The following is a 26,128-nucleotide window of genomic DNA, read 5'->3' as shown; positions in this document are numbered from 1 at the left end:
TTGATTTCATTAAAATCTATTACTGGTTAACATAAGATTTATTCTCCATTGAATATATTTTAATTAAAAACTGTTGAGATTTTGTTTTTTTGTTTTTTTGTTTTCACAAATCTCTACCAGGAGTGGAAATAAGTGTGAAGGGTGCAACCGACAGATGAAAAAAACCCACTGGCGCTGTAGAGCTTGCTTGATGGGGAACTTTTTGCCACAGTTCCTGCATTTGAACTCCTTCTCCTCAGTGCTGGGCCTCTGGTGCAGACTCTGCAGGTGGGCGGCCAGGATCTCCTCACTGGGAAAGCTGCTCTCACACAGCAGGCAGGGGTGGTCCTCCTTCTTTATGACAAGTTCTACACAGAGAGGCACAGAGAGGCCAAATGAGTTTCCTTGCATGTGGTTTGAAAAAGCAATTAAAGAGATTCCGCTTTACCCATTTCTACAACATGCTTGGCCTCTTTACTGCTCTCATCTTCATCTTTTACAACTTCTTCCTCCTCTTCCTCCTCTTCTTCCATATCACTGTCCAGGTAGCCAATCAGGAGCTCTGTATCTGTCTCTATGTCATCCACAGCCAGATAGAAGATGTTCTCTCCATCCTAACCCAGACAACATCATAGTGTTACTATTACTATAAAGTGCCTTACAAAATCGTTAAAATTTGAACCATTTTCCAATATTTCTTGTTACACCACAGGCTGTGTTGAACTTTATTGGAATTTAGTGGAATATATCAACCCAAAGTATTAAATCAATATAAGGCGGAAGGGAAATGATGTGGGGTTTTAAAAACAAAAACAAAAATTACAAATAAAAATCTAAAAAGTGTGGCTGGCATTTGCATTCAGCCCCCTGTGCAACCCAGAGGCTTGTAAAGAAACATCGGTGAACAAACATGCATCACAAAGACAGAGGAACACAGACGACAAGTCAGGGAAAAAGATGTGAAGAAGCTTGAAAGAGGGTTGGGCGGCAGGACACTTAAACATGATGGTGATAGCATCATACTGTTCTTCAGCAGCTGATAATGGGAGTGGATGGAAAGGTGGGTGGCACTACATACAGGTCAAGCCTGCAGGACAACCTTATTGTGGCTTCAATAAAGTTGTCCTGCAGGGGGTCACATTCAAGAAAAACAACATTAAAACTGAATGTACAGTCTGAGCTACAATAGAACGATTGTAATTAGAATGTTTTATGACTAAAAATGGCCCAGTCAAAGCTCACACTTCAAGTTTGTGGTTGTAATGTAAAAAATGAGAGAATGTTCAAGGAGTAAGCATATTTTTACACGGCACTGGCCCTTATACTACTTGTATAACATGGTGGCATTTGGAGAGAAAAAAAACACCCAGACCCACATCTAAACCAACTATATTTTTTTTCCCTTTACAGTCAGTCTTTAGTATCTGCTGGAGCTGGCTGGGGGCTGAACCCATTACACCCAGACAGCACTCGGTTAAAGCCTGATTGAGGCCATAGGTCAAAGGCACGTAACCTTAAAAATGTGTTCATTTACTTTCCTGTCCTTAAAGGTTACGTTAATAAAATCAAACCGTCATTTTGTTTTAATTACAGGATTCTAAATGTACATAAATAATGATTAAGAAGAGGAAACCTAAACAATAAATGTCATTGTTGATGAAATGCAGAGATCTAACTCACATGCATGACCTTTAAACAACCAATCACACTGTGTGTTCCAGTATTAATGGCAGGAACTTGGCCCTAAGACCTAAGTGTTCACGTTCTTTTTTCTTCTGTCATGGGAGAGCTATCTTTTTTCTTTCTTTTTGTCGTTTTACACTGAAGTGCAAGAGGTGACGTTTATGAGATCCAGAGGTCTGTGCTCACCAGTTTGTGCATGCGTGTTTGTGTCCCTTCAGAAATTGTATTTACGTTTGTCTTTTTAATTCTTCAGATTTTTTTAGCAACCTGTAGGCCTGGCTACTGATGTTGACACATAATTTATCAAAAGAGTCATAGAAAAGATATGTTTTCCCAATCATTTAGGAATCCAAAATTGTTATAAGGGAATTTGCTTCGTATCCAATTTGACACCAAAATTACACTCATTTATAAAACATTATAATGGATCCAACATCTGGCCTCGGAGGGACTTGGCATCAAAGTGATATGTTTAGTAACATAATCGAACTGTAACCATCCCTTAGCAAGCAATTGTGTTGAATAAAAGCTATTTTTATTATAAAAACAATCATAACTGTCAAGTAGGATTTCCTGTCAGTGCAGCCCGTGGGTTCCAGGCTTGTCTTTTCCAGTTTATATAATCCTCCCTTAAATTCACATGAGCTTTTGGTTGTGATTTTGCAAGAGATGTAAACTATTTCACACTTTCATGGCTATGTCTGCAGGATTTTACATGATACACCAACACAAAATAGAGCATAACTGTGAAGAGCAAGGAAAATAATACGTTTTTTTCTTGTTTTTTTTTTTTACAAATAATTCCTAAAAGTGAGAAAGCTCATTCAGATGGGATGGCCAGCTCCTGTGAACAGTGGAGAATGTAGCTTGGGACCCTGTGGGCAAAAGTATATTTGCCTAAATAATCCCAGTCAACCTCAAAAATATCAACCAATATTAAATTGGAAAACCCCAAAATGAACTCGCATCTTTGACATTTTTCATAGGTTCTACTGTATGGATCTAGTATTATTCTAATATTCATACAATTATCAGTTTTAATTTACCAAAAAAAAAATACTACACATTTAACGCCAATAGATGACTGAGAGTCAGATTTTTAAGACCTGTATAAAACGTTGCTTTTATCAAGTTCTGCCATTGGGTTTTAGGTGAGTTTTGTATTGAACATTATGTCCCATACATTTCACATATGGCACATGTAATCAGGTTCAAAGAATGTGCTTACTTTGCAAAATGTGGAATTAAGAAAAATGTAAATAAAGATTACTGTGTAGACAAATAGCACAAGTCTTATAGTTCTCTCACACAAACAAATGTCCCAGTATGGTCCACCAAATGACACATTTCCTATCAGTAATCAAAAATGCTATCATAAATAATTTGAATTACTAGTGTTTGACTGAAGCAGTGGAGTTAAATGTCACTGTATGAATCATTTTCATACCATGTGGCCCAGCTGTGAACTCTGATGTCTTCTCCTCTCCCTTTCAGTGTGGGAGCTCTGCACATATCCGGCTCTGTAGCACTTTGCCTCTTGCACCTTAACTCTGTGATTCATCTTCATGTCCCTGATCACCTTTGCCCTCCATACTGTCTTTCACAGTTTTCTATAGCTTTTTTTAATCTTTGTCCCAAGCTCTAAACGCCACTAATCCTTTATCTTTTACATTGTTGCTTCCAAGCAAAGTCCACCGTTTTTTGTTTTTTTTACTAATAAGGTACAACAGATGTTCTTTAGGAGTAGCAAAGTAAAGGGAGCTAAATAATAACCATGCCACAATATTAGATTATGTATCCATTTCTTTCCACTTTAGCAGTATGTACTACGACGTGTTGGTCTGTCAAATTCAATCACAATGAAATGCATTGAAATCTGTGGTTGTAACATGATAAAATGTGTTTCAGGTAAATGGATACTTTTGCAGAAATGATCCAATGACAGACTCCTGCTTTGCTGAACAAAGCTACAAGGAAAAAAAGTTAAAATGTGGATTTTTCTTCCATAAAAGCTTTTAAGACAAAAGACACGGTTCTCTACTTCTCCATCCAGCGGCCTGTTTTATTGATCGGCTGATGGATTCATTGTCTGCTGAGTGGAAATGTACCTGAATGGCTGCCAAGTTCTTCTGCTCCTGTGAAGGCGCCTGATGGACAAACCGCAGCCAGTTGGCATGGCGAGGATTGCTTGCATCCAGAATATACAGAACATCCCCTTTACTGCCACGAACCTGAAAAAAAAAGAGAAAGAAAACAGAGCAACTGTGAGAGCTTTCAGAAGCAAACGACTGCTTCTTTTTTTTAGTTTTGCTTCTATGGAAGCCTTGAAGATTTGGACCTCTGTACAACAAAGAGCGCTGGCCTTTCCTGTGAACACCTGGTCACTGAACGCAGCTCTGTACCTCACAATGTGACACGAACAGATAACTGCAGCATTTTCCTTACTGGTTCCCATCAGCTACTTCACATCCAAAAGTGAAGAGAGTCTTTTTTTTTTTTACATCAGGCTTTGGCTCATTGATCTGCAACATAATTAAATGTTTGCTTTATCACACAGAAACAGAAAATCTCTTTGGATAAACCAGACAGCTGTGTACTCTGATAAAGGAAGTATTTTCTACTAAATTCTAATAATGACTCCTGCTATGATCGTGTATTGTGCTTACACTTTAATTCGGGTAACTATTTATTAGGAAACATTAATGCATGACCTGTCGACGCTGTAAGTTTAACCTGCCATTTATATTTTTATAGTTGAAGTTTTTTAATAAATGTATTGCATTGAGCCTTGTGAGAAATTATTACTCCTCTTTGAAACAGCAAAGACAAGATTACAAAAAACTGCATCTGTTACATTTGTTGTATTAATATCAGTTAAAAATCCAAACTTTGTTTTGTTTAATTCGTCTCTACACAAAGAGTCCTTTATGGACATGGCTAGCTTTCTTCCTTTGCAGTTCTTTTTTTTTTTTACCTTATTACACTGATCTGAAACACTTTAACATCTGCAGACAGCTGGCTTTTGAGTGCACAGGGAAAATGTTTGATTGGCATTAAGATAGCATGAAATTTCTCTACAGATGTCGTGAGCATTTATCGCCCCCGGTCAGCATTAATGGAACAACAACTTGGAAGAGGAACAAAACAAACTGGTAGTAATATCCTCATAACTGACAGCAACAAATCTTGGACAAAACTTTTTTTTGATCAAATCAGCCGTGTCTCTCCGACAGCTGAGGGCTCAATCTTTAGCCCCCGTCACACTATTGCGTATGTGGAACATGAAGATATGTAGCGTTTGGTGAATGACGCTTCAGCAACGCCGTTCTACTCTACTGGGGGTGTAACGATACGTTGATTCAAATCAACATATAGAATAAATGACTAACAATCCAGCTGTTAACAATTGTTAATTGTTCATTGAAAATATCGACCATTTCCGGGATTTTTAAGATATGCTTTTATTTGGAAAATCAGAAGAGATGAGACTATGGTAAACGGGATCTATTATTATCATTATTTCTAATTATAAATATGCTTAAAAAATAATGCTGTTTTTGATTTAAATGCCTGTCAAATCATATGTGCGTGCGTGCGTGCGTGCGTGCGTGTGCATTAGGGCTGGCCTAAGAAAAAAAAGATACAACAGAAACCATATTGATCGATATCGATCAAAACATATATTTTAAGTGCAGCCTGGCCATTTCATGGTGTTGTTTAATGACTTACTTTTATAATGATCCTGTCTGTCAGATCCTGTTTGCAGTGACTATGATGTCACTTCCTGCCTGCTTAGCTCTGCTCTAGCAATCAGGTCTGAGCAGTTACACCTATAGCGGCTCTAATTAAGCAGAGTCGCTGCACCTGGGGAGATCACTATATATATGCCAGTGTGCCTTTGTGTGTAGACTAGGGCGGTCACGATTCATCGAGTGATTCAGGTTGTAGACTCATAGAAGAAAAATTATATGTCTCACAGCTTTGCTGTGTTGTTTCTTTATTCAGTGCACTGTGTTCCAGCCAGGCAGCTACAGCTAACAATAGCCCGGCCTGCTAATACATGGATGCCAAGCCTGGATGTCCGCTATGGAGACAGAAAGCAGCAGTTGTAGGGACACTTTAAATATACCAGAAAAGAGAATTGTGCAGCGAGCTGCCTGGTTTCAAACTGCTTAAGATTGGCGCTTCTACTCCCTGCTCGGCCTCCATGTTTTCTCTCTCGCCAGGACTCGTTTTGATTGTTCAACATGGCAGCCATGCAGCCAATCACATTAGGGCTAAACCATTATGTGAAAACAGAGAGGGGTGCAACGAGTGCAGCTGTGAGTAGAAAGTGAGTTTGTTAGGTTGTCCTGTAAAATTAACTATGAGCTGGGTGCGATTTGCCGGTGTAGGTACCAGATTGACTCGGGCTGCCAGATTGGCTCGGGTGCTACCCGATGACGTCTACATATGGCAACTCAACTCAAACAAACTAGATTATTCGCCCGCGGTCTCCATTTGTTACAAATAAATTTTATTTTGTTAATTTACGGTTATTTTCCTGTAAATTAGTCGAGGCATGAAAACTTTTAACATCATCAATACTTGTGTGGTAGTCTGACAATTTAATCAGTAATTTTGCAGGATCAAAGAAGTTACAACCTTAGAGAAATTTAATTCCTCCAATTTTTTTTAAGTTGTGAAGGGAAACTAAACCATAAACTCATTTCATTTTTAATAAAAGTCAGCAGCCACATTTAATTTTATCACGGCATTCATCACTGTAAAATCAATAACGTTCATTCCTCCTTTTTGTACTGATGTTGTTCTTTCTGATCACATGTTTTTTTATTATTCCAGATGAAATTGTGATGAATTTGATTATTTTTTTTGTTGTGGTATTTGGTACATTTAAGATATATGCTGGATAAATTAGTCTGGCTAGCCCTTCCATTTTTGTTAACAATATTCTTCCAAACATTGAGCCAATTGTCAAATATTTGTTGTTGTTTTTTTTTATTTGTAAAATGGCTTGAATATTTGTTCAAGCTTTTGAGAAAAAAGAAACCGCTAAATTAACTTAATAAAATTGATCCGTTACAAATGCAGACCGCGGGCTCTATGTAGTTTGTTTGAATGGTGTTGCCATAAGGTGACGTCATCGGGAGGCGCAGGGACCATGGCGATTTTCTTCGTAAAATTGTCCGTTTACAAGCCGCAATCCCGCTCTCGAATAAAACCTACACCCCGCTATAATTACTTTAGTAAGTTGTCCAGACCAATTACAATATTTTGCGCAATTGAGCAAACGTTAAACCAACAATGTATAGTGACGTCATCAGAAGACGCAGGACCCGAGTCAATCTGGTACCTACACCGGGGGGGATGGGGGGGATTTACCCCCCCTCTGCTTGTGACGTCCCCCCCTCTGGTCATTCATGTTTTACCCCTGGGGGGGATACATTCCTCTCCCCCCCTCTGATCTGAATTTAAAAATGTATATAAATTAGGGCTGTCAGTTTTAACGCGTTAGACCACAACGGCGACATTTTTTTTTGTCGCCATTAATCGCGCGTCAAAACACACACACCGTTCCCTAATGTTTTTCCCCGCCATGGTCTCCGGACTGAGGTTTCTTTTATCCTTGGCGCTTTCCGTAGTTTCAAGAGCACTCAAGACTAGAAAAACAGACCCGCGCTCACTGTTGCACAGGCTGTTCATTTCATGCGACTTTGGGCTTCTTTTATTCTAAAGGCGCTTGTAAATTTCATGAGTCACGGGTTGCGGGTTTTTTGGGCAGGTTTCTGAAAGTGAAATCGCTTATTTGGGCTCTAAAATAAGTGACGAAACAGCGGTTATTAAGAGACCTGCCTGCACTACATTTGAGTGTATCCAGCTGAAATATCCCTCCGCCATAGGAGCCGACGGTAGTAAAGGCAGACAGAGCAACTCTGCACGTATTTTCTGCAGTTTACGGTGCAATAACCGGTGATAACTGCTAAAGTAGATTACGGTACTTGGTGCAGATCACCATTGGTTCTGAAGATGAGTTTTAACATTGCAGAAACCCAACCCATAAACCGTACTTTAATGCTTATTAATTTGTTTTCTCTGTATTTGACAAACTAAGGCTGAATTACGTTGCCAAACAAAGGACCTGGAGTTAATAAACAGTCTCATTCAGGGTACTAAGCTCCTGGCCCAGTTGCAAGCAAAGTGTAAGACTGGAATGACCTGGAAATTTAAAACCTTTTTCCAGGCTTAAACTATGAATATGGATATAAACTGCAAGCAAAATTATTCAAATAAGTTATTGTTGGTGTGAAAGCTCCGAATTAGATGTGTGTGAGAGAGAGTGAAAAAACGAACAATAAAACTTATGACTTTATTGAAATGTAAAATTTTTATTAATGCCTAATACTATGTCTATCTTTGTTTAAGAGGCAAAAAAATATATCGGCGTGGTATTTATTTACACATTTGTTTACACATGGTATAAACATCAGGGCGTCATGATTAGTCATTTAGCCATTATAGTCCAGAGTTTAACATTTGGCACCAGAATGTTTTCATTCCAATTCGGAAAAGTGCTTGAAAAATAACAAAATACAAATATTTTTTGTACAAGCATGTATTTTATTAGTGTCATTTATTTCAAATTGTATATTAAAATGCCCAAACAGGCTATTACACTTTCAGAAATAAAAGGATAAAACATACAATTAATTTGCAATTAATCTCGAGTTACCTATCGACATTATGTGATTAATCGAGGAAATGATCCCCCCCTCTGGTTTTTTTGCAAATCGCACACTAACTATGAGGGACAGGAGAAAGCAACGTGTCTGGTTTTTAGTTTAAAGATGTTGGAGCTCCTTCACTGCAGAATGAAAAGAACTCTAAAAGCAGGTTCTACTAAAAACCTGCAGGGCTGTCAAATTGGAGGAAGTTTGGTTCTGGTTCTGTTCATGTCTTTGCAGTTTTTCGTCAATTTGTGCAAAAAATAAGTATAACTAAAATATTGCATCGTTTGTAAATAAACTGATGTTTTTCTTCCAGTTTTAACTTGAACACTTAAGGTATATCAAGATAAAAACTATATTTAATAATTGTGCAGTATTTTTCTTTCTCTTCTGCTGTACAGCTTCACTTTAAATTTTCCTTTTTTCATATTCATTAATCTTGTGTCTAAGTCTTGTGTCTAGGCCCACCTGTTTTTGTCATTGTTACATGCAAATTTCCCCACTATGGGACAGTAAAGGTATTTCTATTCTATTAAACATAGGTAACAGTAGTTTGAAAAAAGGCAGTATTTATTATGCCTGAATTTAAATTATCTGTTTACCTTTGTGATGAATGTGTAATTATGTTATTGTCTATTTGTGGACTAAAGAACTAAGAGTTTAACTTAGTCCTGAAGTACACTAGAAGGGTTATGTTTTATATGAATATAATTATGCTTTTAATCTAAAAAAAAAAAATCCAGAATGTAATATGCAAGTTAAACTTTATGCATTTGCTTTTGTTTGTGACCATTTTCACTACAGAGCCAGCTGCCCTGTATTGATGTTAAGTCAACCAGTAAGGACTGGGCTTTTAGAACTTTGATCCAAGAACTTTTTAGCGGCAGATTTATAGTTGCTATATAAAAAAGAATGCTATTATTTGCTTTTTTTCCCTTTATTTCTATTACTCATAAAATAAGCTTATGGGAAAAATCTGCAGATTGTCAATGTTTTATCCAATTACTCGATTAACCGTCAGAATAATTGATAGAATAATCAATTACTGTAATAATCGTTTATGACAGCCCTAGCGTAAACCAAACGTCATTCCTTGTCGGCCTGCCTGTTGTGACCAGTTTTCATTCTGTGGATTTCTGCCTGTTTGCCTTGCCCTAGTTGGACTCTCCGGTTGGTTTCTGTCTTTGGACACCGTACCCTGAACCATCTCTCTACCTTGTTCGCCTGCCTGTTTCTTCTCCTTCTCGTTACCAAATCAAGCCTGGACCCCGGATTCATCTTCTGCCTTTGCCCCTGTCTAGAAACCTCTGCCCGAAGTGTGTCACCTGTGACCGATTCTCTGGTCTGGATTTGCCTATTGCCTGTGCCCTTCTGGAGGCCTCAGTCAGTTCCCCTGATTAGTGCGTATGACCCAACCCTGGACATCAAATTCCTCGACTGCCTCGGTTCCTCAGTCAGTCTGCCTAAAGTGAATCAGTCAGTCACTGATTCAGATCGTTCGTGTGGAGACGACGGAACAACTTATCAAGACCAGCACAACCTCCCGGTCATTGAAAAGGTTAGTCGTTTTTTTTTCAGTGCTCATTAAATCTCACTGAGTTGGTCTCAGCCACTAACCTGTCTCTCCCAGTCTTTTTGATTGAATTTGACTTTTAAAGTGCCTTGTGATGACATGTCAAATTGGTGCTATATAAATAAAATTGAATTGAATCCCCTTTGCAGTGGTTCATGTGTGCGCTCCAGTCAGTTCCCAATCCATCTACATTAGTTTTTTAATCTATTAAAGCTATCTTGGTGTCTGACAGAATTAGCGGGTCTCCAGCTTCTGAGTCATTACAATTTTTAGACAAAGAACACTTTTTGTTCTAACAATATAAGAACAGGATTTGGGTCAGTATTTCTTTGAAAACACGTGCATTAAGCCAATTTTAATAAATTAATTCAAAGAAGGTTTTAAAGGTATATTATGCAACCGGGGTTGATTTTCCAGCGAGGCTCCCCCCAGAGGGCGAAAGTAAAACTGCACTGTCATAAAGATGCTCAGCTGTTCTGGTTTCTCCGTCAAGCCAGGCGCGGTTGTTTTGAGCTTAGCAGACAGGCGAACGCAACGAAAAGTGGAAAAAACGGCAGTACAAACAATGACTAACACAGTGAAGGTATGAACATCAAGCTTCCCGCAGCGCTATCTTGGCGAGGCGGCCGCCTCGCCAAACTCACGCTACCGCCTCGCCAACATTCAAAAAAATAAATTAAATTTAATTAAATAATAATAATAATAATAATAAAAATAAAAAATCGATATGCTTGCATGTTTATTTGACGTTAACATGCGGTTCTTTGTTGCTTTCGCGCGTGCATATAGTGAATGGCAGGGCAAAAACACATGGAGTTCTCACCGTAAAGCAAGACCGACTCTCGCGGTCTTGCACGAGACTTCTGAGCCTGTGTGTGCGGGCCGTGAGCTCTTGCAATTGCAAGTACGGTATTTCCCCCACAGACCACCAGGGCGGCCGAGAAAACCTTTGTTTGACCTGAAATGACTCATTTAATCATCCAAAACGGTATGGAACACATTAATTAACTGAAAAATGTTGCACAGTATGCCTTTAAATGCACCAAAGTCTACATTTGAGTAAAGGTCATTGGATAGATGTGTTCCTATTTACTATTAATATAAGAAAATATAAAAAGTGTGCTTATTAAAAGACAAATACTAATTCAATTCAGTTTTATTTATATAGCACCAATTCATGACGCGTCATCTCAAGGCACTTTCCAAAGTCAAATTCAATCAAAACATATAGATTGATAAAAAAAAAGTTTCCTATCTAAGAAAACCCAGCAGGTTGCATCAAGTCTTGACAAGCAGCATTCACTCCTCCTTAAAGAGCGTAGAGCCACAGGGAGAGTTGTCTGCATTGTCCATGGCTTTGCAGCAATCCCTCATACTGAGCATGCATGAAGCGACAGTGGAGAGAAAAACTCCCCATTAACAGGAAGGAAAACCTTCCAGCAGAACCAGAACCAGGCTCAGTGTGAACACTCATCTGCCTCGACGGACTGGGGGTTAGAGAAGACAAAGCAGAGAGACAAAAAAGCACAGAAGCACACATTGATCCAGGAATCCTAACACCTAACGTTTTCAATTGTAAGATTTTATCTTGCCTGTAATAATTTTGCCCAAGTTAAAAAATAAGTTTCTATCTGCACCAGCCAACTTTGTTGGTGGGCCAAATCTTTTTTGAAATGCAGTTTGGGGACCGCACAAAATCAATGCAGTGGCCGCGAATGGCTCCTGGGCATGCCTGATTGTGTTTTTGTTTTTATATTTATTTATTTTTTGTTACACCATTGACTTCCCCAGTCCTGTAAAGTGTTTTCTATTTTTACGGCATGTGGCGGTAAAGTGTTTCTCATCCTGAGGGTGTTGATAATGTCAGGTTTTCTCACTTTTGAACAATGAAAGGTGTGTACAACATAGTGTGTCATTCACCTCCCACATCAGCCTGGTGTCCGAGCTCTCATCCAGCTCACCAGGCAGCTTTTTCTCACCGGCGAACGGACCAAACTTTTCTCCCTAGAACATGAGGAGAGGGGATCATTTGCATAAAAAAAATCAAGAGAAAGACGTCATGGCAGCCTGATCCCATCATTTCTGCACTGTTATCATAGCTGCGAGAATACGGTTTAGAAGGGGCGTGGCTAAAAGTGGTAACATTGTTTTCATCCTCAGCTATATCTCAGATTTAACTATTTGAGAAAGCGGCTACATCCCGGCTGACGCATGAGCGCCGTCATCCTCTCACGCTTTTTTTTTTAAACAGCTTTAGGGGTCTCTTCATATAAAAGGAGCACATGAGGCGTGTAGGGATAGGTTTGTCGTAGGTAAAGCGGCGTTAAAGGTTAAGAAAGTTGGGATAGCTGATTATGAACGCGGAGGCACGAGAAGCCTTTCCTCGCGGACATGAATTCATGGAGGGAACAGAGAGCAGCCGCTGCAGATACTGTAGCTACGTGGCACCTAACGTCACAGCAGCCTGGAGCTTCATAGCCGGGCTTTGACAGCGACTGAGACACAAGGCGAGCAAACAGTCTATTTCACAGAGCTACAAAACTTTCTCGAAGCAACTTTAAACGCTTCCGGTGTTCCAACTCATGCCCAAGAGCCGCCCCAGTCAGAAAACTACGAACCTTTTTCACTCGCCTCGCCGTGTAAAGACCGATTCCATCCTGGACCTTGGACGATTTCAGAGAAAATCTGTCTGGCACGTACATACCCAACATTGTCATCACTTGGAAACGTTTCCTTCAGTGATAATTAGTTGGCTGTTTTATGTGTCGGCGGAAGTGGAGGAGCTTTGTCAGTTTGAATTGAAAGCAGATAGGTTTCTTCTCCAAGCGGTCCAGGTTGAACCTCTGTGGCTCCTGCCGTAGGAAGGCAAAGCGGCGTCCTGATTGGTCCAAAGTTTGCAGCCGGGGGCTACCTTTGTGCGCCGCCGCTGCTGCTGCTGCTACACGCTGCAGCCTGCGTTTCATTCAGGCTGCACAGCTGCTGGATTGCACACACAGCTGGAACTTGCACAGCTTTTAATGGCGTGATAGTAACAGATAAAATAACAGTAACCACCTAAAAACAAAAAATTAGAGAAAAAAAGAATCAAACTAAGTAAAAAATATTCAGAATGTCCTTAAAACATAGCTGTTAGTATCAGACCCGGCTGCAGAAACAAATCACAGGGGGGGCATTCCATTTTTTTAGGGGGGCACACTTTAAAAAGTTTTTTATTACTTATTTATTACATATATATATATATATATATGAATGACTCAGGCTGCACAATGGCTCTGTGACTACTGTAACGAACAAACAAATAGCAATAGTGTAGTCAGTTTTGTCAAATTAGGCAGGCTTCCAACCAATTAGGCTTTTGAACAGAAAAACCTAATTTTTGTTCCAATTAGCTGGAACAAAAATAGTTTATGGGCAGGTTGTAAAAAAATTGGGAAGCTTTTTACAACATTTGTTGGGCTTTTAGAAAGAATTACTAACAAAATATATCAAAATAGTTGTCAACGTCGGACAGGAAACCAAAACATTTTAATAAAATGCCATCTCCTTCAACTCATACTGGTCAATTTATTTTTTAAATAAGTCGAATCTGTCGATCTGACATCGTCAATGAAAATTAGTTATAATGAATAATATTGATTGTTATAATAAAACAAGAAAGGAATAATGGTTAATCAAGTGTTTGGTCAATGTAAACGCCCAAGAGGGGTTGAGTTCTACTTATCAACTTAAAAATATTTCATGACTGCGTGTAAGAGAAATGTTTGATTGGCCTATACTGAGAGAAATTAAGTTTATATTAATGTAGATTTACAACTCATGTTGGGAAGCTATTTATAAAAAAAAATTCCGGTTGATATATCATGATTGTTAAAGAGATCTTGTGTGTTATTTGGTTGTCTGATTGCATATTTTGTTCGGAGGCCGTATGCAGTTTTTTTCTTTGCTTCAGTGCAGTTGTGTGCTAATGGCATATTCTTATGTTTAATAGTTCTTATGTGTTTAATAGCTGAGCTTTTAACGTGAGAGTTTGAGATTTGGGCTTTTTTTTTCTTTTAAGTTGGGCAGGTTTTGTGTTGGGTTTCGGTTACTGGAAACTATCAGTGAGATAGGGTAACCAAGGAGCAGAACAAAGCAGAGTTCCCTTCTGTCTGCAAGTAACCCAAGTTTCTCCAGTTTGGCAGTAGATCTGCTCCTGGTGCTGCTAGCTGTCTAGCTAACCCTCCTAGCGTCAATGTTTACTCCACTTTACACTTCAGTGCTGACATTTCAAACAGTAATTAATCGCGCTGCTTCCAGCTCGCTCTCTGCTTCGTTGTCACTTTTTGTAATTGTTTGGTAATCAGACCAAATTTCCATTCCGCTCTACCGACACCGACGGTGACCACAGCCGAACACCGCGTCGGCGACTGAAGGCTATAACTCAGTGTCCCGCCCCACTCCATCTGTGATTGGCTAGCATGTTGCCTTCAGTCGTTGATTTGATTGGTTAAATTGTATGATTGACACATCAAAGATAGTACTAATAGAACGATGGCCACTCCGAGGTATATATAAAAAAACAAAAGACAGCTTCCAGTCCAGGGCGGGCACAGCTGGCTCACAGGGCGGGCACGGCCCCCCAATGCCCGCCCATGCCGCCGGGTCTGGTTAGTATTAGTATTATTAATGGGTTACACCTAATTGTTGCCTAAATCATGATTTCTAACCTATTAAATGACTATTAGTAGACAGAAGAAAAGCTACAATACTTTTTTCCATCAAAAAGCAGTCATTTAAAGTTTTCTGTACCGTTGGCTACGTATATAGTGTAAACACCGTATTCATTGATTGACGCCATTACTCCAAAAGCAGCATAAAAGCTCAGAAGCAAAGACTGTTGTTAAATTTAGAGGAAACAGGGGAGAAACTTACAAGCCTGAGAACAACAGCAAGTATGGGGGTGGCAGCAGGATGTCGTATGGGTGTCTTGCTGCAAGAGGGACTGGTGCAACATCTCCTCTCATTAGGCAGAAAGTTAAAGCTTGGCCAAAAACTAGGTCTTCTAAATGAACAACAATACTAAGGACATTAACAGAATAGTTGAAAAGTTGTTTAAGAGTTCATCATTTTGAATTCAGTATCAGAGAGTTTTGATCCCAGTCTCATAGACATTTTTGAGCAGAGCTGAAAAGGTGTGGTGAGCAATTTTGAACAAGTGGGAAGTAAAATTAAACCACGCCCTTGAAGACAAAAAACAATGCCTTATATTTTTTGTTCTGCCTTTCCTCTAAATTAAATGGCATAGCAAAACAAATAAAATAAAATAAAATAAAATCTTTAAGTCCTGTTGTGGGACTGCATGGTGAGGCTGTTTTTTAGAACCATTTATGCAGGAAGGTCCTGGGTTCAAATCTTAATTTGGGTTCTTTCTACATGGAGTTTGCTTTCTCCCCTCTGGATATGTGGATTGTCTCCATGTACTCTGGCTCTAATAACAATCACTGTTCAGTTAACTGATCTCTAAATTGCCCTTCAAACTGGATATGTGTTTGTCCTGTGTGTCTATGTGATAACCCAAGGACTTCTCTGGGTTGTACCTCAACTGTTGCTCAATGACCTCTGGAGATAGACACCAGCCATACGCAATGCTGCACTGATACACAGGTGTAAACAATGAACAAATAGCTGGATGAGCTCAAACTGAAATGCTGCTTGAGAATGCCTGTTATCACAGTGGTACTTGGAAAACTTAATATTTAATGAGGTAGCTCTAGCTATAAAAGGTTTGAGATTCAATCCCAAAGAGCAAAGAAAACACAGAAGCAGCTATTTGGACATGAAACTGATAGTGGGTGATCCAGCCACATCCTGAACCTGAGCTCAATGAAGAGCTGCTAAAGATCTCAACATAGTCTTGAATCTATACATTTTGGTTGAGCTTGTCATCTTTATGAAGATGAATTGAAAAAATGTCCAGGACAAAGGTGTGCAAGGAAAGTCTGATCATTTCCAAGAAGACTTTTTTTTTCCAGAGGTGCTTTGAATGTGTACCCTTTTATATAGATCAGAAGGAACCTCATGTTCAATTACCCCACTTACCATTAACTTGAAATCAAATCAAAAGGTTTAATGTTCTGTGTGTCTTGGCTGAAATTCATCCATGGTATTGTGGTTCTTATGGTTCTGGCCTGAAGCCAGCTCAAAAGCAACCTTATGCTCCCACAGAAAGACATATTACCAAAGAACCATTTTCAAACAGAAATAATCCAAGTTGAATAAAATCAGTAACTGATTTACCAACTGAATTAAACAACTGAATTACCCAGGAAAGAAATTTCTATCGTGCTTGATAGCAGAGGTTTTGATGGTAAATAATCCGTAATTAAAATAAAAAAATAATTGTTTTGCACCTCCGAAGTTAAATAGGGACTTATTGACACATTTTTCATGTCCATACACCATACTTTTCTGACTTTGATTTTATGGGGTTTTATTCCATTTGGTCAAATGTATTAATAAAAGGTTTGTTATGGATTTTGTACTTATATTTTAAAAGAAGTCAAGCTTTCAATATAGGAGCTGCAAAAAACACACCATGGGATGGATAAAAAAATAGTTCACCTTAATCTATTTTCTATCCCCATACTTATCCATGTTTGGAAGTACTTAAATACGATTCCACACGTTTCCATACTAGTTAGGAACCAAAATGTTTGGATTTGGAGGGAAAAAAAGTTTATTATATTGCTGAAGTTGTGAATGGAACATTGTTAGCACATTTATCAAATACAGGCATAGGGTACCAAACTGCAAATTGAAGTTGTAAGTTGCAAGTCAAATATTGTTAAAAGTTTTTACTAGGGCTGGGCCTTTTTCGTATCCTTTTATCGTTATTGTGAAAAATTTCTTAGAAGTGTTAAAGATTAGAGGATCACAGACGCCGGAGCTGCTGGGCAACAACAGATAACGTACGGACGGCGAGGACGTCACCGATGTGACATGCATAAACAAATAGACAGTTATCTCAGGGCAGAATGGATGCGTGGATAACCTGGAGTCAGGTTATTTTACAAAAACTAACCCTGATACATATCCCTAGGACAACATGGGAAGGATTGACCACTCCTGCAGGGGTGTTTCCTTGGTGATCTATATAAGCTGACGTAACAGTGAGTTTGTCACTTTTTCTTTTCCAGGTGTTACCCTTCCTGCATCGTGTTTATGTATGATAGTCCAGTACTGAAGCTGTATCATTCCTCTGGCTTGTTAGATTAAACATGTTAACGTATAGTTTCTGTTTCAAGAGTCATTTCTTACTAAAGTCTACAGTAAAAGAAGACCGCTTTACAGGTAAAGAACTGGGAGGACAGCAATAGTGTACAGTTAATTCTTTACAAAATGGTGTTTCTACCCAATTGTATTTGTTTTTGGCTGAAGGGCCACAGAGGAGATGACGTCACGGCCAGCAGCTGCACAGTGAATATTAAGTGAATTTGGGTTTATCTTGAAAGTGAGACATTCCAATTAATAGTGTCTGAAACTCCCAAAAACTGTTAATTTTGTCCAGTTTTAGCTATTTTCTCTGCTGTTGGTTTCTTTAGAAAGTTAATAAATGTCAATGAATTCAAAATATAATTATATGTTCTTATTGTGTGCAGTGTAGTAATAAAAATCCCATTTCTTTATGTGACGGGTACTGCTGAAACATATTTGAAATTTTGTTTTAATATATGTCGCATTATTAATTTTGTTTTTTAAGGACGATGTTTGTATTTATAGGGCTATAATTGACATGACAGTTTTTACTGCTTGATCCACCGCTGGTAAGCTAGAAGTCTATAACATGTTCTTCAAGAGCTAACTGAATAAAACTGTAAAGCAGGTACTTTTTTTGTTTCTTTGTTTGTTTTTAAAAATGTTGTAGCACTAGTGGCCTTTATTCATCAGCAGTTTGATGGGAAGTAGGGCAAAATGAGAAGGAGAAGACATTCCTTAAATGGTCCAGGGTCAGGAACCTGGGCACTGGACGCTTGTACCGAAGACTACAGTCCCCACCCCCACCTACCTGCACACACACACACACACACACACACACACACACACACACACACACACACACACACACACACACACACACACACACACACACACACACACACACACACACACACACCTTTGTTTTGAAGACGTGTTGAAAATGGCAATGACCAGGGGTCTAAATTGCTAAGCAGCTTATCTCATCTTCTGTTGAGTACCAGGAGTTAAGAGCTTACTTGAGAATGTGCACAGAAATAGCGTTATTGTTGTCAAGTTTAAAGATAAAACATGTCAAATATCAGAAATTTAAAGGAAAACTACATTATAAAAAAAACTTTCCCTTCTGAACTACTTATACAAAGGCTATAACCCTACAAACAGATCTCACACTTGTCTAACAACTAAAGATTGTTTTCATACAATTTCCAGGAATGCCATGTATATTGGTGAATAAAAAAAAAACACGTTAGGTGAGTTGTAAACATGAGTTTTATAGCATACAGATGGCGCACAGTATGTTTGTGATCATCTCAGTTAATTTCTTTTCTCACGATCAACTGAACTGAAAGAATGTTCACATCTTAAAGCATGCTCAAATGTAATTGAATTAATATTTGCTGGTTCAATCAGAAAGTAGGCTGAGCTACCATAAACTGGAGCCACTCTGAGAATTCACCATTCCGGTAAGGTTTTCTCTGTGTAGGCAATACGGATAGCCCTGCATGAGATTAAGTGATGTTATTACATTGCAACAAAGCTTAAAAATGTGTGGCAGTCTGGCTGAACTGGTGATTAAACTGTGTATATACTGCCTATACACAGTAGTTTGATAGAGCTGTCAGTCGTTTGTATAGTAAGTAATATTTAAGTAAGTAAATAAGCGTACATTCTAAACACGGATCACCTCACCCTGACTTTCCTGTAACCACTTTGTATTACATCAAGTAAGGGTTTGGAGAGGTTGAAGCATATGTCAGCTGGCGAGGATTATAAACTAGTGAATTAATCTTAAAGGTCATAGCTGCAACATTTTGATCAAAACGATTCGTTTTTCAAAAATCCACAGAACGATAAGAGTTGTGCAGAATAAAAGCATTGTTTTTACTCAAACATAAATATACAGTATATATCTGTTTCATAAATTTAGATGGGTCCAAAATACTGTATATAAATATTTACTACTGTTACGATGCCTTCTTCAACACAAAAGGGTTCTGCACCAGTAGCAATAGTAGGATGAAGGTACATGAGACAGAGCTCAGGTGTTGCCTAATTGTAGTAGCTCCATGATAGCGCTGAGAAATGGTTTCATTACGGCGTTTCATTTCTCAGATTCAAGCGGTGAAAATCGGTCAAGCTTTTGAGCGTTGATGCCGATTTAAAGGAGCGATCAACCAACAAATCTATTAGCTTCCATAATCTGGTTGTATATGAGTACACACCAATAAATTAATACTTTGCTTAAGCACCCTTTGATTTAAATTATACATGTTTTTCTTTTCTAAGAATCTAACAACATCACACATCTCCAATTAGCTGAAAGCTGATGATAAATCTGGAAAAGAGATGGAAGTCTTACTCTTGTTACAGAGGTGAAGTTTCAGGAGAGAAAGTGAGTGCATCCGCTACGGCTGAGGTTGGCAGGTTTTGGCGAGTGGTTCAGGTTGAAAAGGATTTCTGTATTTCATACAAGGGGAAGACAGTGGAGCCTCTGAAGGTGGATAGGCAGGTGAGTGATGAGGGTGGATTGTGGAAGTACCCAGACAGCATAGATTCACTGTCTGGAAGAGTTGTTTGGGAGATTGGTGGTGGGGATCCTAAGGTGAGCTGTCCAATGAACTTTGGAAATGAGGAGGCTGAGGACTAGAGACCTGGACAGAATGGGAAGTTAATATTGGTTTTCTGGATGGAGGACAGCAAGGAGGTAAGCTTGGAAACATATCAACAAGCCACTATGAGATCTGATCATTACCACTTGATGAACAACAACAATCTGGCATCTGCCTCAGGGGATCTGCTCCTCTATAAGCTCATCCCTATTGGTCCCAAAGAAGCTCCAGCTGTGAGGACACACCAGCCTGTTACAACTTGTATGAAAGGAGAAAAGACACCAAACATACACATACCAGTAGACACAGTCCTGTGTCGTTTTGTGTTTTGTGTCAGATACCTGACTGATATCTTTGTGTAATTCAATCTTTTGACAAGTGACAAATACTTATATTTATAATTGTTTCTCTTTTGTCTGATGTTTGTACTTGGAGCCTTGCAACACAAATTCTCTCAAATGTACATTGTGCATTTGTGCAACAGGCTTCCATGAAACATTTTGGAAAAGGTGAACATTACTACAGGTTAATCAAAATCCCTGTAATTGATGTTTAACCATGGAGCACTAAATGCTAAAATTTTATCAAAACTTTCTAAAAGGTGCCTTTGACAAAGAGCATCCTATATTTCAGAAAAGAACAAAAACATGGCCTGTTAAATTAAAAGCATGAAAAGCCAGGTGGGTTTTCATGTCGGAGCGTCTGAAATGTTTAAACCCTAAAGAATAACCAAGCAGCAGCTTATAAAAATGTTGCTGTGAAACAAATGCTAAAACGCTCAAACAGACCTCACATGATCTCCATTAATGTCATCCTATCTAAACTCACCTTGATTTGTTGACTTCCACCCTGCAGGGAGAGATTAGTATCATCTCCAATCTCTCACTGTTTGTGTATATTCGGTTTTCAGACACCTCTTCAACAAACCTCTCCCCCTCTTTAATCTGCGCTGTTTTAGTGTTCTGCTGGTTTTGTTTACTGTGTTCAGAGCTTGTGTTTATGCCAGTTGCTTCCTGTTGTGTTGTGGCTCTATGCCTAACTGCTCTGTGATTGGCCCAAATGACAAGCGTCGGTCAACGATTTCAGCAAAAGAGGAGTCATGATGTACATGTTTACATCAGAGTCAATGAACTGGTGTGTCTGAGTGCCCAAACTGATGTTTGGGAAAAGTCTCTATTTTAAAATGGGGGTAAACATGCCGTTTATTCCCGGTGAAGGATGTCGTTTTCTCAGACAATTATATCTGAGCTGCTGTTAGTTGCCTGAAGACATATATCTGGTGTCTGGTGAGTTAATCCCCGCCTAACAAGCCACGACTTTTAGAAGGTCTTTGAATGCATTTACTCCAACCATGTCCTGTCTGGTCCATTTTTGGTTCCTCCCCAACTGTTGTGTTAGCGGATTGGCTTTTTAGGGCAGAATGATTAAATGTCATGACCCTCCTTTTTACCTTGTGCCCTCCAAACCATTAACTTTCACTTAGCTTTCACTAAGATGACTCGGTTATCCTCTCCACCTCTCATTTCAACACCTGCACAACAAGACAGAGAGGACCTCACAGGGAGATCCTCACTAAAAGCCCAGAATCCATTACAGGACAGCATGAAAATCCATAGTAGATCATTTTCAGTTGACAGAGGTATTACACAAGCTTCTGCAGAGATCACAGAGTAATTTGGGGATTATTGGCTAATAAAACCATATTTTAAAAAGGCTGGCACCTTATCTATCTATCTATCTATCTATCTATCTATCTATCTATCTATCTATCTATCTATCTATCTATCTATCTATCTATCTATCTATCTAGGTAGCTTCTAGGGAAGGTAAAACATGAGGAATATGATCCCTCTTGTTGATTTTTATCAGAACTCTTGCTGCAGCATTTTGGATCATCTGAAGACTTTGAACTGCATTTTGTGGACTCCCTGATAGTAAAGAATTACAATAATCCAGCCTTGAAGTAACAAATGCATAGACATAGTTTTTCAGCATCACTCCGGGACAGAATGTTTCTAGTTTTGCCGATATTCCTGTTTAATATGGGATTTAAATGACATGTCCTGGTCAAAAATAACACCAAGATTTTTTACTTTATCACCAGATGCCAATTTAATGCCATCCAGATTAAATGATTGATTAAGAAGTTTATTTTTTAAGGACTCTGGTCCAAAGATTGCTTATACACTTGGCCATACGGTGGAGTTAAAAACTATTCCCAATCGACATTGACTTGAGTTTTATTAACTTTATATTCTAATATGGTGTTTAAAAAAAGCTGGAATTATACAGAAACTAAATTACACACAAGCGGACTCAACTTACTTTTAGGTTACCATTGAATCCATTGGTTGTCCTGCATTTTATTTTGTTTTTTATTTTATTCAGAATAAAGGGGGCTAAATACAGACAAGGGAAACATTTTCAGAATTGCTTTTTACAAAAACATAAAGGTCATGCATACTTTTCTTTTACAATTGTAAGCTTTTGTAGGTCCATCAAATAAAATCTGAATAATACATTATATAGCTCTAACATGTCAACAAGTGAAAAAGTGTAGTTTTTTTATATAAAATTTGTTGAGTTATCCACCTTTGTAGCATTCAGTTATCAAACTCCCCAGTATAAATACTCCTTAGTTCACTTGCTTTGTCAGACTCTCTCTTGTCCACACGCTGCTGTTTCAGGTCTTTTCTTTTAATTAAAGCTGTGTTAATTCACCATGTTCCTGCAGCCTTGTCTTTGCTTTCGCCTGTTCTACCTTCGTTTTCCCTCTTTTTCCTTACTTTCAGCAGTTGTAAGATGGGGGGAAAAGAATGAAGGTAATGCATTCTTCAGTCAACAATTGACTGATGAATGCATTACAATTATAATCAAAATTATAATTAAAATGGTCTCAGTTGGTATTATGTACTGTACATGTATAAACATATCTGGAAAAGTGATCCATATCCAGTCAAGCTTTGAACAAAAGATGCAACCATAAGCAAAACATTTGCCCATGGTGACATGACACGTCATCCAACGAGGCTTTGAACAAAAAATACCACTAAAGGAGAAAAAAAGATACACTCACTGTGACATATTCAACTAGTCACGTGTTTCACTTCATTTAGCTTATGCCTTCTGCTAATTGCGCCTTTTTCCAGATGTACCTACTTGATACGATGTAACACTTATCTGGAAGACAGTATAAGAAATACCCTCAAATCTCTTGGTCTCTCAGTAACTATCTGCGCAATCTGGTGGTGTGTGCAACGAGCGTGTTTGGGCTTTTTGTTATTTGTTTGTTTGTTTGTTTTTATATTTGTGTGAAATTCTTTTTGGAGCCAGAAGAGTGGTAGGAACCCGTCGCTTAGAGTCATCTATTATTACAGCAAATTAGGCTTTTTGGAGCATTACCACATGGTGTGGGCGTGATTACGTTATAGCTTGAGATGAGGCTAGTGTGGCCACTCCACTTTTAAAGTCTTTGATCACCAAGCCATTTGGGGGCCACAGCTCAGGCATAAGCAACGACTGCTGCAACCAGGCTCCCCAGGCAGCATGCAGGGCCCAGATATGGTACCACTACAATAATAAACTTTGAGGTTTTTGAATGCTCAAAGCAGTTAGAAACCTCTTGGGCTATCCCACCAGTAATGAGCAGTGCACTGCATTCTCGATGCACCCTAGAAGACCTCTTTAAGACTTTGCAGAGGCCATAATTGTTCTACCTGATTTTCAATGTTTTAGCACAGTCTTGGTCCGGTGTAAAGGGTGCTGAAGCAGTTGCACTCTAGTAAAACGTGGTGGCAACAAGGGTCTAGTCAAAGGAGCAGCTTTATGTTTCTTGCCAGCTCAAAATTCCACAGGGTTTATTAAGGTTTTGAGCACAATTTTTTAAACATGCTGTCGTTGTGTAGACAAATCAAGAGAAGTCTGGAATGTCCTCTTGCCGATTTGGGAGTTTGAACCTGAACGCATCGAACCCAGGAACCGAGGCTCCCAGTGGCTGAGCTGCAAGAGTCTCTGAGGACCAGAAACTACAGAAACCGCATTTAGCACACAGCAAAGGAAAGAACTGCACTGAAATAAATACTTTCACTTTTTTTTTTTCAAAGTAAATATTTTCACTGAGGGAAAACCTCACATTGGCAAACATACAAGTGGTTCCATGTAAGATTTTTTCCAAATGGATGTGCGCATTCTTCTGAAATCTCCCAAACCTGATACTGTAGATTGAAGGGCCAGACCACCTTTTGTTTCATGTTTCAGAAACCCTCACAGTCCCTGACCACAGCTCCCTTTTTCAAGGTTGCTGCTGCTGAACAGCCAGTAAACCATTTCCTGAAGTTTCGAGGCCACTGGATAAACGATGTTTTCATTTGACAACCTAAGGTCGCCACTATAAGGAGGGTCTTCAGAAGGAGCCTTTTGAAATTACAGTACTGATGAAGCATGAGAAATTACAAGCACTTAGATGTGATTTCATGAGAACAAGAGAGCAGGGGGGACCACCCCCTAGGCAGACCAGGCAAGAGGGAGTGGTGGGAGAGAGTGCACAAACGCACACGGTCCTGGAAGCAAGCAAGGCTGTAGCATACACACACCAAGATCAACAGACATGCATTGAAATGCCATTTATGTGCTGACATCTCTGAACCCCAACCATGTTCTTATCCCTTAATTTTTATCATGTGTACAGGATTATTCGGATATGGCGATAAAACGCTGTAAAAGCAAAACCGACCTTGCAGTTTAATACACAGCAGAAATAAATGAAAGTTGTACTGCAAAGCTTTTTTTTTTTTTTTTTTTTTTCCATGAGTTGCATGAATTATCTCGATGGTAATCAGCAGTGATGAGCAATGCCCAAGGGCCACTGGTGCCTCTCCACCCTTCCTAGGAACGAGCTCTTGGTCAGCATTGGTTTGGAACGAAGCGTTAGATTTCTTTTTTTTGCTCAAGCCTCTAAGCTGAGTCGAGAAGGAAACTGGGTTGGACTTGATACTTTACTAATTAATCTATTTCCCAGAGAAGCTAAAGTGAAATCATTTCAGTCGTGGTGCTCTCTTCATATTTCCTGTTTGTGTGCATGTTACAGATGTATAAGCGCCTGATTGGTTTTTCACAGTTTTGCTGTGCCACACTGGAGCAATTTGAGGCTGTTTTTTTTTCTTTCCGCAGGGGATTTGCTTCAAGTAATTCCAGTGCGTCTGTCTGTTTCTGCCCTCTTTTCACAACTTCTGTCCAAAAATGTCACTCAGCTCTCTGTTGAGCAGCGAGTGCATTTATGTTCCTGTACACAAAGCATGCTCACAAATACCAAACTGCAAAAAGCTCATTGAATACCATAAGTGGTTGAACTTAGGCTCTGTCCACATTAACGCATACATTTTCAAAGCACAGATTTTCAGCTGTGTTTGAACCTTTAACTCACACCCACACTATGTATTTGGTGAGAAGTAATTTATGGATTGCTATTGAAAATGCTTTCCAAATTGAAGACCTATTTAAAAAGCTCATGTAGACTGAACATCCAGAAACAATAACACAGTGGCTCACCTCGCACATGCTCTCTTGATTTCTGCACTTCCAACCACAACAACATCGGAGTAGTTTTTTTTTTGAAGATAAATCAGAACCAGAATTATATTAAGCAAATATGCTTATTGTATCCTGCAAAATAGCTGGCTATCCTGGTTGTAATGTGTTTATTCGAATCACTCCCTGGGGATTGAAGCTGGCTCTTTTATCGACTCGTTTTAGCCATCTTCATTCTGTAGTACTGACCTGAAGGGAAACGTCTGACTAACCTGTGATCAGGACAGACTGGATGATAGCAGTGTAGAAGATGATCAGTAGCTAACGAGAAAGGTTGTACTTTTTGAGTTGCCATAGGAAGTGCAGTCTCTGCTGGGCCTTCTTACAGATGATGTCAATGTGGACCATCTCAGGTCCCAAGAGAGGGTGGTTCCCAGGAACCTGAAGTGGTCCACAATAGACACGTTTTTGCTGAAGATAGTGAGAGGGATGTGGAGGGTTTCCCTGAAATCCACCATCGTCTTCACTGTCTTTTGCGGATTCAGCTCCAGGTGGTTCTGGACGCACCAGTGAACCAGCCGATGCACCTTCTGTCTGGAGGCTGACTCATTACCATCGTAGATCAGACCAATGACAGTGGTGTCATCTGCAAACCTCAGGAGTTTCACAGCCGGGTCTGCATATGTGTAGTGAGAGGATGTGTGGGAAGAGGACACACCCCTGGAGGGAGCCGCTGTTCATTGTTCTTGAAAGGGAGAAGATTCTCCCCTGCTGAAGTCTACAAACAAATATGCATT

General features: G+C 39.2%; 1 protein-coding gene across 1 annotated transcript in view; it reads right to left on the bottom strand.

Moving 5' to 3' along the window:
- prdm5 (PR domain containing 5) overlaps positions 1-12,880 on the bottom strand; it is a 69,803-nt gene extending 56,923 nt beyond the window's left edge. The window contains exons 1-5 of the mRNA XM_012861276.3: positions 12,579-12,880; positions 11,881-11,964; positions 3,771-3,893; positions 428-593; positions 170-347 (exon numbers count right to left, since the gene is read on the bottom strand). Of these exons, the coding sequence (XP_012716730.1) occupies positions 170-347; positions 428-593; positions 3,771-3,893; positions 11,881-11,964; positions 12,579-12,677 (650 nt within the window). The 5' untranslated portion in view covers positions 12,678-12,880. The remainder of the gene's footprint in view (positions 1-169; positions 348-427; positions 594-3,770; positions 3,894-11,880; positions 11,965-12,578) is intronic.
- Positions 12,881-26,128: the final 13,248 nt, after the last annotated feature.

This window comes from Fundulus heteroclitus, chromosome 9 (genome assembly GCF_011125445.2).
Source record: "Fundulus heteroclitus isolate FHET01 chromosome 9, MU-UCD_Fhet_4.1, whole genome shotgun sequence".
In the NCBI taxonomy this organism is placed as follows: Eukaryota; Metazoa; Chordata; class Actinopteri; order Cyprinodontiformes; family Fundulidae; genus Fundulus; species Fundulus heteroclitus.
The sequence above is the reverse complement of the archived record's forward strand: the minus strand, read 5'-3'. Positions and strand labels throughout refer to the sequence as shown.